Raw genomic sequence first — 12,804 nt, 5'->3', positions numbered from 1 at the left:
GAGTACTGTCAAACGTATGGCTTTGAAACATGGGGAAAGGACCAGGCGCTGTCCAAACCTATGGTGCTGAAACATGAGACTTGGTGCCTTTTGGATTTACTTTGGAAGGGGCGCTGTCCAGCTATAATATGGTTCTGAACCGCGAGGAAAGAGTCAAACCCTGTCCGGGCATATGGTGCTGAAACACAACGTTCCACCTAGCCTTCCTACAACTCCACTTTGAAATAACATCATCCAACATAAAAGCAGTCATAACCATAAACCGAAAGAACATTATTAATAGACATGTTAGCAAGCTGTTGCATTGCCATCAACATCTTCAGAGACGTACACCTGCGTCCTAGCACCGCCCAAGTCTACCAACGTCATCAGCTTTGATCCAGTCCTGACGTGGTCCTACACTAACATTTGCATAGTGTAAGGGGGTTAGGCCAATCAGGTTGAGCCAACCTTGTCACTAAATCAAAGTTTGTAAAGGCGCGTGTGGCAGAAGCTGAGCGAAGCAGTGGACAGCGCTCATCAATAGATAAAGATAAGGCTATATAATACGCTTTGGCTAGTGGATATTTACAATTGTTTTAAAGTAGCCTAACGTGATACGAGGATTTTTTTTATTTGGAAGAGAGAGGATATTGTTTTTGCGACGGAGTGGCTTTGCGCGTCAAGATACCTTATTCACTGGAATGTTATCGAGTAAATTACTTCGATTTGACTCGTGAAAAAGTGAAAAGCATGAGCCTTTATAGCCTACGTATGCTTTCAAGTTCATAGCCCACGAATACCGGTCGCGTTAGACGTTTGTTGTATTTCACTAGAGCAAATTTAACCACGGTATCCAATTTTGGCAGTATACTGTAATAGCTTCTGCTTGTCTGCCAAAAGATGACGGAAAACAATGAGAAGGAGAATGAACCGCAACACCGGGACCTCCATCGTTGCCCGAGCACTGTGCCTATTCAGCCCGAATCAAAGGTAAGACATTCGGCTTTACTTTGAAGCCTTGCAGGTGCGCACGCAAAGACGTTGATTCTAGTTGCCAGATATTAGTTTAAATGCAATGCAGTTTAATGGCCTGAATCAAATGATGAGGACTTATAGCCATACCTAACCATTTTTAGACGACATTTTTCGTTTATATGCAAAGCATTTATATTTATTTTTGAGACCCAACATGATTGAGAAAAACTGGGATGTGACACCACAGGCGGCAAAAGTGACAGCATGTATCGAAAGTGACAGCTAGCAGCTAGCCTTAAATGACAGTGTCATGGTGCTTTCAAGACAACTGGGAACTCGGGGAAAAACGAGGTCAAATCATGACATCAGTGATCTTCAGGTCGGAAAGGTAGGGCATTTTTACCAGTTGGAGCTTGTTATTTTCCAAGTTCCCAGTTGTGTTGAACACACTGAAGTCGGAACTCTGTGAGTTGTTTGAGATAAGACTATAGCTTAAGGAGGGATGAACCTGTATGTCACCAGATGAAATCTACAAGATCCAAATATTCATAAACGTAATAATAATAAATTTTATTTATAAAGCAGCATTGTTTTTTATACAAAAATGCATAGAGATTTTTAAAACGTATTACAGAATGTTATTAGGTACTCCCCTTTGCCTCCAGAACCGCCTGAATTCTTTGGCGCCTGAATTCTTTGGGGCGTGAATTATAAAACGTGTCGGAAACGTTCGTTGCTCAATTGGCATCAAGGGACATAATGTGTGCCGGGAATACATTCCCCACACCAGGCAGGATGGGTCCACGGATGCTGCTTACGCCAAACGTTGACTCTGCCATCAGCATGACGCAACCGCAATAGTTGGACCAAGCAATTGTTTTTCCACTCCTCAATTGTCCAGTGTTGATGATCGCACCCTCACTAGAGCAGCTTCTTCTTGTTTTTAGTTGATAGGACTGGAACCCGATGTGGTCGTCTGCTGTGTCATTCTGCACACCACTGTTGTACCGCGCCGTGATTTGCGTGTTTGTGGCCCGCCTGTTAGCGTGCATGATTCTTGGCATTTTCTTCCGACCTATCTCATCAACAAACTGTCTTCTCCCACAGGACTCCAGCTGACTGGATGTTTTTTGTTTGTCGCACCTTTCGCAGTAAACCCAAGGCACTGTGGTGCGTGAAAAGCCCAGGATGGCGACCGTCTCTGAGACACTGGATCTGGCGCGCCTGGCGCCGACGATCATACCGAACTCAAAGTCGCTTAGGTCACTTGTTTTACCCATTTTAACATTCAATCGAACAGTAACTGAATGCCTCAATGCCTGTCTGCCTGCTTTATATAGCAAGCCATGGTCACGTGAACGGGATGGCGTACCTAATAAACTGACTGGTGAGTGTACTGTATATGAAACAGTGTAATATAAAAAAAAACTAAAGTAGCCTACATAGGGAATAATACAATTGGTAGGCCTACATGTAAAAGTGGATAACCAGTAAAGAAAGATACAAAAGCAATTGAAAATAGGCCTACATTTTCTACTGTCTCTTAAAATGAAGATTGTTTACAAAATCGTTGGTACTTCTATTGAAACAAGCCAAGGCTACCAACCAAAAAATAACGTATCACACACACCACAGAAAAAAAACACTATCCAAAACTTTCATTGATTGCAGAGCCCTGACAACCTTCTACTCTGCACCTGGATTTGTGTGGTGTGTGTATATGTGTGTGTGTGAGTGTTGTATCTGTTTCTGTATGTACACTGAGTGTACAAAACATGACATAGACTGATGAGTTGAATCCAGGTGAAAGCTATGATCCCTTATTAATGTCACTTGTTAAATCCACTTCCGGCAGTGTAGACGAAGGGGAGAAGACAGATTAAAGAAGGATTTTAAACATTGAGACAATTGAGACATGGATTGTGTATGTGTGGCATTTAGAGGTTGTATGGGCAAGACAAAATATTTAAGTGCCGTTGAACGGGGTATGGTAATTGGTGCCAGGCATACCGGTTTGAGTGTGTCAAGAACTGTAATGCTGCTGGGTTTTTCATGCTCAACAGTTTCACTTGTGTATGAAGAATGGTCCACCACCCAAAGGAAATCTATTTGTCAATAACAGCTGGTGTGCGATATCTAATATTAAGGTAGTCTCGAGGTATTGCTTGCCTAATGCAGAGTACCTCATGATGAGCTGTAGAACCGTACTATCTACCGAGAGAGTTTTCATCTATATTTTTCTTAGCCATCAATTTACCACCACAAACCGACACTGGCACTAAGACCACACTCAATGAGCTATATAAGGCCAATAGCAAACATGGAAATGCTCATCCAGAAGTGGCGCTCCTAGTGGCTGGGGACTTTAATGCAGGCAAACTTAAATCTGTTTTACCTCATTTCTACCAGCATGTCAAATGCAACCAGAGAAAACAAACTCTTGACCACCTTTACTCCACACACAGAGACACATACAAAGCTCGCCCTCCATGATTCTATCCTCCTGATTCCTACTTGCAAGCAAAAACTAAAGCAGGAAGTACCAGTGACTCGCTCAATACCGGAAGTGGTCAAATGACACAGATGCTACACTACAGGACTGGAATATGTTTCGGGATTAATCCAATGGCATTTAATTTTTTTTACATTTTACCTTCATCTAACCAGGCAAGTCAGTTAAGAACATATTCTTATTTTCAATGACAGCCTGGGAACAGGGGGTGTAATTCTCCTTGAAGATGCCTTCAATTCTCATTGTGTACCACTTCTGTTAGCAATGTATTCAGTAACGATAGATTTGTACCTTGTCAGCTCAGGGGTTTGAACTCACAACCTTGCGGTTACTAGTCCAACGCTCTAACCACTAGGCTACGCTGCCGCCCCATTGAGGAGTATATCACCCCATTCACTGACTTCATCAATAAGTAAATCAACGACATCTTCCCGAACAGTGAATGCATGTACAATACTTGCAAAAGTATTCACCCCCCTTGATAAGTTTCCTATTTTGTTGTCTTACAACCTGGAATTAAAATATATTTTGGGGGGTTGTATAATTTGATTTACACACATGACTACCACTTTGAAGAAACAAAATATTTTTTCTTGTGAAGCAAACAAGAAATAAGACCAAAAAACCGTACAACTTGACCGTGCATAACTATTCAACTATTCAAAATCAATACTTTGTAGAGCCACCTTTTGCAGCAATTACAGCTGCAAGTCTCTTGGGGTAGGTCTCTATAAGCTTGGCACATTGAGCCACTGGGATTTTTGCCCATTCTTCAAGTTTTGGATGAGTTCCGCTGGTGTACAGCAATCTTTAAGTCATACCACACATTCTCAATTGGATTGAGGTCTGGGCTTTGACTAGGACATTCCAAGACATTTAAATGTTTCCCCTTAAACCACTTGAGTGTTGCTATAGCAGTATGCTTGGGTCATTGTCCTGCTAGAAGGTGAACCTCCGTCCCAGTCTCAAATCTCTGGAAGACTGAAACAGGTTTCCCTCAAGAATTTCCCTGTATTTAGCGCCATCCATCATTCCCTCAATTCTGACCAGTTTCCCAGTCCCTGCCAATGAAAAATGATGGTGTTCCTGGGGTGATGAGATGTGTTGGATTTGCACCAGACATAGCGTTTTCCTTGATGGCCTAAAAGCGAAATATTTGTCTCATCTGACCAGAGTACATTCTTCCATATGTTTGGGAAGTCTCCCACATGCCTTTTGCCGAACACCAAACATGTTTGCTTATTTTTTTCTTTAAGCAATGGATTCTTTTCTGAACGCTCTTCCGTAAAGCCCAGCTCTGTGGAGTGTACGGCTTAAAGTGTGTGTTCGTGCGTACGCGCGCGTGCTTAAAGTGGTCCTATGGACAGATACTATCATCTCCACTGTGGAGCTTTACGGCTCCTTCAGGGTTATCTTTGTTCTCTTTGTTGCCTCTCTGATTAATGCCCTCCTTGCCTGGTCCATGAGTTTTGGTGGGCGGCCCTCTCTGTGATTTGATTTAACTTGACACAACTGTGGGAAGCATTGGAGTCAACATGGGCCAGAATCCCTGTCGAACACTTTCAGCACCTTGTAGAGTCCATGCCCTGACGAATTTAGGTTGTTCTTAGGGCAAAAGGGTGTGCAACTCAATATTAGGAAGGTGTTCCTAATGTTTTATACACTCAGTGTATGTATGTATGTTGTGTTAGAATGTGTGTATGCGTGCATGCTTGTGAGAGTGTGTGTGCGCGCATGTGTGTGCGTGTGTGTTCGTGCGTGCCTACGCGCGTGTGCTTAAAGTGGTCCTATGGACAGATACTATCATCTCCACTGTGGAGCTTTAAAGCTCCTTCGGGCTTATCTTTGTTCTCTTTGTTGCCTCTCTGATTAATGCCCTCCTTGCCTGGTCCATGAGTTTTGGTGGGCGGCCCTCTCTTGGCAGGTTTGTTGTGGTGCCATATTCCTTGCCTTTTTTAATAATCAAATAAAATGTATTTATATAGCCCTTCGTACATCAGCTGATATCTCAAAGTGCTATACAGAAACCCAGCCTAAAACCCCAAACAGCAAGCAATGCAGGTGTAGAAGTAATAATGGATGTAATGGTGCTCCGTGGGATGTTCAAAGTTTCGGAAATATTTTTTTTATAATACAACCCTGATCTGTACTTCTCCACAGCTTTGTCCCTGACCTGTTAGGAGAGCTCTTTGATCTTCATGGTGCTGCTTGCTTGGTGTTGCCTCTTGCTTAGTGGTGTTGCAGACGCTGGGGCCTTTCAGAACAGGTGTATATATACTGAGATCATGTGACAGATCATGTGACACATAGATTGCACACAGATGGACTTTATTTAACTAATTATGTGACTTTTGAAGGTAATTGGTTGCACCAGATCTTCTTTAGGGGCTTCATTGCAAAGGGGGTGAATACATACAGTGGGGAGAACAAGTATTTGATACACTGCCGATTTTGCAGGTTTTCCTACTTACAAAACATGTAGAGGTCTGTAATTGTTATCAACCAGAGACAGAATCTAAAACAAAAATCCAGAAAATCATATTGTATGATTTTTATGTAATTAATTAGCATTTTATTGCATGACATAAGTATTTGATACACCAGAAAAGCAGAACTTAAAATTTGGTACAGAAACCTTTGTTTGCATTTACAGAGATCATACGTTTCCTGTAGTTCTTGACCAGGTCAGGAGGGATTTTGGCCCACTCCTCCATACAGACCTTCTTCAGGTCCTTCAGGTTTCGGGGCTGTCGCTGGGCAATACGGACTTTCAGCTCCCTCCAAAGATGTTCTATTGGGTTCAGGTCTGGAGACTGACTAGGCCACTCCAGGACCTTGAGATGCTTCTTACGGAGCCACTCCTTAGTTGCCTTGGCTGTGTGTTTTGGGTCGTTGTCATGCTGGAAGACCCAGCCACGACCCATCTTCAATGCTCTTACTGAGGGAAGGAGGTTGTTGGCCAAGATCTTGCGATACATGGCCCCATCCATCCTCCCCTCAATACAGTGTAGTCGTCCTGTCCCCTTTGCAGAAAAGCATCCCCAAAGAATGATGTTTCCACCTCCATGCTTCACGGTTGGGATGGTGTTCTTGGGGTTGTACTCATCCTTCTTCTTCCTCCAAACATTTTACACCAAAAAGCTCTATTTTTGTCTCATCAGACCACATGACCTTTTCCCATTCCTCCTCTGGATCATCCAGATGGTCAATGGCAAACTTCAGATGGACCAGACATGCGCTGGCTTGAGTAGGGGGACCTTGCGTGCGCTGCAAGATTTCAATCAACAGGGCTGTAGTGGAGCGGGTCGAGAGTTTCAAGTTCCTTGGTGTCCACATCACCAACAAACTATCATTGTCCAAACACACCAAGACAGTCGTGAAAAGGGCACGACAACCCCTTTTCTCCCCGGGAAACTGAAAAGATTTGGCATGGGTCCCCAGATCCTCAAAAAGATCTCCAGCTGCACTATCAAGAGCATCCTGGCCGGTTGCATCACCGCCTGGTATGGCAACTGCTCGGCATCCGACCGTAATGGGCGCAACAGAGGGTAATGCGTATGGCCCAGTACATAACTGGGGCCAAGCTTCCTGCCATCCAGGACGTATATATACTAGGCAATGTCAGAGGAAGGCCCAAAAAATTGTCTAGGTCCAAAAAGCTCATTAACAGCTTCTACCCCCAATTAATCAAATGGCCACCCAGACTATTTGCATTGACACCTTCCCCTTTGTTTTACACTGCTGCTACTCACTGTTAATTATCTTTGCATAGTTACTTTACCCCTACCTACATGTCCAAATTACCTCGACTAACCTGTGCCCCCGCACATTGACTCGGTACCGGTACCCCCTGTACATAGCCTCATTATTGTTATTTTACTGTGTTACTTAGTAAATGTTTTCTTAACTCTGTTTTCTTAAAACGGCATTGTTGGTTAAGGGCTTGTAAGCATTTCACGGTAAGGTCTACCTGTTGTATTCGACGCATTTGACAAATAAAATGTGATTTAACTTGACACAACTGTGGTAAGCATTTGAGTCAACATGGGCCAGAATCCCTGTCGAACACTTTCAGCACCTTGTAGAGTCCATGCCCTGACGAATTTAGGCTGTTCTGAGGGCAAAAGAGTGTGCAACTCAATATTAGGAAGGTGTTCCTAATGTTTTATACACTCAGTGTATGTGTGTATGTTGTGTTAGAATGTGTGTATGCGTGCATGCTTGTGAGAGTGTGTGTGCGCATGCATGCGTGTGTGTTTGTGCGCGCATGTGTGTGCGTGTGTGTGCGTGTGTGTTCGTGCATACGCGCGCACGCGTGTGTGTGTGATGGAATGTGCACTGACAGGGACAGTGCTCCAGAGACAGTCTGGGTGTAGTTCCCTGAGAGTTTGTTTTTATCCCAGTGGTGGAACTTTGTGCCTGGGCACACGTGAGCTCCAGCTCCCATCACTCTCCAGAACTCTAGACAGGCACACCACGTACTAGAGGTTGTATGAATGGAGGTGGTTCGCTGAATCACACTTGTGTGCAACATTAGGTTGTCAATGATCTATATGCAAACTGAGACTGCCCTCAAAAAGTATTTGTTTAACAAAATGTTAGTGTTAAAGATGTTTTTTGGACATCCCCTTTCCCATGGGCCCCAATTATTTCAACCAAAAGTATTTCTGTGCTCAATGTACCTTTTTTGATTGATCACGGAAACGCTCACACACCAGTCACCTAGCATACACACACAGACAAGTGTTAAAAGAGATGAGCTACGGTACATTTCGACCAGGGAGGGCGGACTCAGTCCTCGACCGTCACCTGAGAATTTATGACTCAATCAGGTAACAGATGTTTTCTTTGTCTGGCCACCAGTTGGGTCATAACTCAGTGGGTCGCTGGCTCAACAAGACATGGGGGAAACAAAGGGTGTCCCATGTTTCACTTCCCGCCAAGCCAAAGCCCCGGCTGGCAGCCACAGGCCCATTTCCAACCGGTTAGAGGAGTCTCAGTGTACAACGGCCAGGAGGACATGTGGCATATCATCCCTCTTTCTCGTATTGTGTCTCTCTCTCTCGCTCTCTCTCTCTATCCCCCTCTCTCTCCTCTCTCCACTCTCGCTGTCCCTCTCCACTCCAATTTCAAATGGCTCTGGGAGAATTTGTCATAGACTTAAATGGGACCGCTGGCCTCAGCGCTCTGCTAAGTGAGCTTCTCCTCCTTTGGGGTGCAGTGACAGCTATGTTCTCTGAAACAAATGATTTTGGCCCTTTTTACCCCCTCTAAGGGGGAGGTAAGACTAATGGGCGAGGTTGATAGTCTCCCGAGTGGCGCAGCAGTCTAAGGCACTGCATCTCAGTGCCAGAGGCTCCACTACAGACCCTGGTTTGATCCCGGGCTGTATCACAACCGGCCGTGATCGGGAGTCCCATAGGGCGGTGCACAATTGGCCCCAATATTATCCAAGTTTGGCCGGGGTAGGCTGTCATTGTAAAATAAGAATTTGTTCTTAACTGACTTGCCTGGTTAAATAAATCAAATTAAAATAACAATTCCACTCAAGGGGTTTGAGTTCTAATCAAAGGGGTATGGAGCAGTGATTCCCCTATTATTGTGAAGCTGGGGTGGGCCACCTTTGCCTACAGCTCTGAAATAGAACTACGTTTCCCTCTCTGCCTCAATCACTTTTGCATTGATTGGTTTCATTTGCCCCAAAAATTGTTAAAGAGCCCCTAGATGTTGATTATGGGGGTCTTTGTGCCCCTTCTTGGAAATGAATCAATAGGGGGAACACTGGATATAAAGAGGTAGTGTTGAATTAAAACTCTGATAGTGCAGAAGAGTGGCCCATCAGTTCTTCAACTAACACACAACGTACCCGGGCACAGATGTCTATTCCACGTTGGTTCAACGTAATTTCATTGAACTGACATCGAAACTACGTTGATTCAACCCGTGTCTGCCTAGTGGGAATGCACATTTATGAGGGGGAAATTATGATACTGCACTCTCTCTATCAGTGGAGGCTGCTGAGGGGAGCACTGCTCATAATAATGGCTGGAACGGCGCAAATGGAATGGCATCAAACACATAGAAACCATGTGTTTGATACCATTCGACCTATTCCGCTCCAGCCATTACCACGAGCTCATCCTCCCCAATTAAGGTGCCAGCAACCTCCTGTGCTCTCTATATCTATCCTGCACGCACTCTTCATCCGTCTCTCTCTTCTCTGCCTCTTTAATGTCGCACCCCTCCCTTTGCATCGTTATCTGGTTTCCCTCTCTCCCTCTGTTCGCTTTCGTATGAACATTTTCTCTGAACTCTCTCCTCACCCACTCTGTTTTCTCTTCGATTCATTCTTGTCTCCTTCACTATACACTTCTCCACAGTTGATGTTCCCTCTCCTTTGAATGCCCCCCCCATCCCCCCCACCCTCCTCTCTGTTTCCGCCCCCCTCTGTCTCTATGGACATTGATTGGGTGGTGATGGCTGGCTGAGCACTTGGCAGGTTAGAGGTGTGATTACGGGCAGGGTAGCGTGCCAGGGACAGTGCCCGTGCCAAGACGGGGGGATAGAGTGATGGAGAAAATAGCAAGGAAGCAAGAGGGACAAAAATAGAAAGATAGGACAGAGAGAGGAGAGTGAAGACTAGAGAGAGATGGAAGTGATGGGACACAAGCTAGAGTGAAATAAGAGAGCAAGGAAGCGAAAGAGACATGTCATCTGTGTTTTGGCTTCTTGACTGTGCCTCCACAAACAGTCATTCCACAGTGTAAAGGTTACATCATTCACAGCACATTATACTACTATGGAGGCACTACGGAAGAAGCAATAATAGAAAATGTGTGTGTGTGTGTGTGTGTGTGTGTGTGTGTGTGTGTGTGTGTGTGTGTGTGTGTGTGTGTGTGTGTGTGTGTGTGTGTGTGTGTGTGTGTGTGTGTGTGTGTGTGTGTGTGTGTGTGTGTGTGTGTGTGTGTGTGTGTGTGTGTGTGTGTGTGTGTGTGTGTGTGTGTGTGTGTGTAAGCATGACTGTATATATTTGTGTGCTAATTTTGGTTAGGGCAAGTGTTTGTGAGAGTGCGTGCGTCCGTGTTTGTTTACACACACACAGCTTGCCAAACTGAGTGACCTGCTGACCTTTAAATAAAAATGTCTGTACAGAGAACAGATGGAGAGAGAGAGAAAGCAAGGTTAGAGAGAGAAAGGAAAAGAGAAAGCGAGACAGAGAGAGAGAGAAAGCATAGGTGGAGAGGGAGAGATGTAGAGAGAGAGCAAGGGTAGAGAGAGAGAGAAAGAAGCAGAGAGAAAGAGAGAGAGAGGAGAGAGAGAGAGAGAGAGAGAGAGAGAGAGAGAGAGAGAGAGAGAGAGAGAGAGAGAGAGAGAGAGAGAGAAAGAGAGAAAAAAAAAGAGATGGAAAAGCAACAAGAGAATACAGAAGGATGAAGGAGGAGGCAACGCTAACCATTAGCTAGACCAACCCAGGGCCACGAACTGATCATTTATAACACTCTGAATGATGATCCTTCTAATACCCTTGATTGAGCTCCACAAAGTGCTGACCCAGAAAAGTCACAGTTGGAGAACAAGAGAACAAGAGTGTGCTGACAGTGATGACCTTTTACTGTTGCAATTATATTCTTGATATATTAATCTAGATGTAATTTAGGATTACACACTCACACGCACACACTCACACTCTCACACCCCTGATGATATTTGGAATATTTAAGAAATCAAGGCCTTCCCGATATATGGGATAGTAATTGCAAAGAGTTTGCCCTGGATCAAGGTAAAAGTGGCAGATTGTCCATGCAAAATATTTCTTAACCCAACCATCAGTCTCACAAAGCCTCAGTGTGACCGCCGTAAATTGCCTCTGTGTTGTGTTTTGATTGGCTTACATATAACCATAAGATCATGGTTGGTTTTTATCTTTTTTTCTCTGATGATGACAGGACAAACTTCTATAAACAAATGCTGTAAAGCCCTTATACGTCAACTCCTCTATTCCACTCCTCTCTTCCACACCAAGGCAGTCGTGAAGAGGGCACGACAAAACCTATTCCCCTTCAGGAGACTGAAAAGATTTGGCATCCTCAGATCCTCAAAAGGTTCTACAGCTGCACCATAGAGAGCATCCTGATGGGTTGCATCACCGCCTGGTTTGGCAACTGCTTGTCCTCCGACCGTAAGGCACTAAAGAGGGTAGTGTGTACGGCCCAGTACATCACTGTGGCCAAGCTTCCTGCCATCCAGGACCTCTATACCAGGCGGTGTCAGAGGAAGGCCTCCAGCCACCCTAGTCATAGACTGTTCTCTCTGCTACCGCATGGCAACCGGTACCAGAGCACCAAGTCTAGGTCCAAGAGGCTTCTAAACAGCCTCTACCCCCAGGGTTCCCGAGTGGCGAAGAGGTCTAAGGCACTGCATCTCAGTGCAAGATGCGACCGGTATGCCGTCATTGTAAATAACAATTTGTTCTTAAGTTACTTGCCTAGTTAAATAAAGGTTAAAAAAAATACCCCCAGCCATAAGACTCCTGAACATCTAATCAAATGGCTACCCAGACAATATGCACTGCCCCCCTTTTACTCTGCTGAACCTTTATGTTATTATTTATACATAGTCACTTTAATAACTCTACCTACATGTACATATTACCTCGACTAACCGGTGCCCCCGCACATAGACTCTGTACTGGTACCCTCTGTATATAGCCTCGCTATTGTTATTTTACTGCTGTTCTTTAGTTATTTGTTACTTTTATTTTTTATTTTTTTAAGGTATTTTTCTTAAAACTGCATTGTTGGTTAAGGGCTTGTAAGTAAGCATTTCACTGCTGTATTCTGCGCATGTGACAAATAAAATTTGATTTGATTTATAACAATAATCTCATTTCACATAACGGTACAATATAAGGTCAATGCAATGTACAGTTTGAAATAGATATGTACAGTATAGCCTGTGAGGCTAGCCAACCTTCTCAATGACAGTGCATTAGCGACAGCTAACAGTCAGTAAAATGTTGTTAAAATATCTTTCAAAAACAAAAATACCTTACTTCCTGATAATGACAGGAAATACGTCCATAAACAGATGCTGGGCTGCCCTTATACTCCAACTCCCCTGCAAGGTACACATTAGCAATGAAAGGGGACATGAATAGTAGTGATGGGGGGAAGGAGATCGATACAGCTACATATCTAAACATATATTTTTGATGATATCTCGCATCGTATGAGTTTGACTATCGCAATATTATTTTTGCACTAGTTGGTTGTACCTGCACCAAAACGGCAGTATTTTTCCTTCATAGATTTTTCCCTAAACTTCTTTTTAAACAG

The 12,804-nt window shown here is 44.1% G+C and overlaps 1 protein-coding gene across 2 annotated transcripts in view; it reads left to right on the top strand.

Moving 5' to 3' along the window:
* The first annotated feature begins 517 nt into the window (after positions 1 to 517).
* Positions 518 to 12,804, top strand: part of LOC124047746 (SH3 and cysteine-rich domain-containing protein 2-like) — a 45,223-nt gene continuing 32,936 nt past the window's right edge. For both annotated transcript variants that reach the window (XM_046368053.1, XM_046368051.1), the window contains exon 1: positions 518 to 972. In XM_046368053.1, the coding sequence (XP_046224009.1) occupies positions 883 to 972 (90 nt within the window). In that variant the 5' untranslated portion in view covers positions 518 to 882. The remainder of the gene's footprint in view (positions 973 to 12,804) is intronic.

The sequence above is a fragment of the Oncorhynchus gorbuscha genome, linkage group LG11, assembly GCF_021184085.1.
Source record: "Oncorhynchus gorbuscha isolate QuinsamMale2020 ecotype Even-year linkage group LG11, OgorEven_v1.0, whole genome shotgun sequence".
Lineage (NCBI taxonomy): Eukaryota > Metazoa > Chordata > Actinopteri > Salmoniformes > Salmonidae > Oncorhynchus > Oncorhynchus gorbuscha.
The sequence above is the reverse complement of the archived record's forward strand: the minus strand, read 5'-3'. Positions and strand labels throughout refer to the sequence as shown.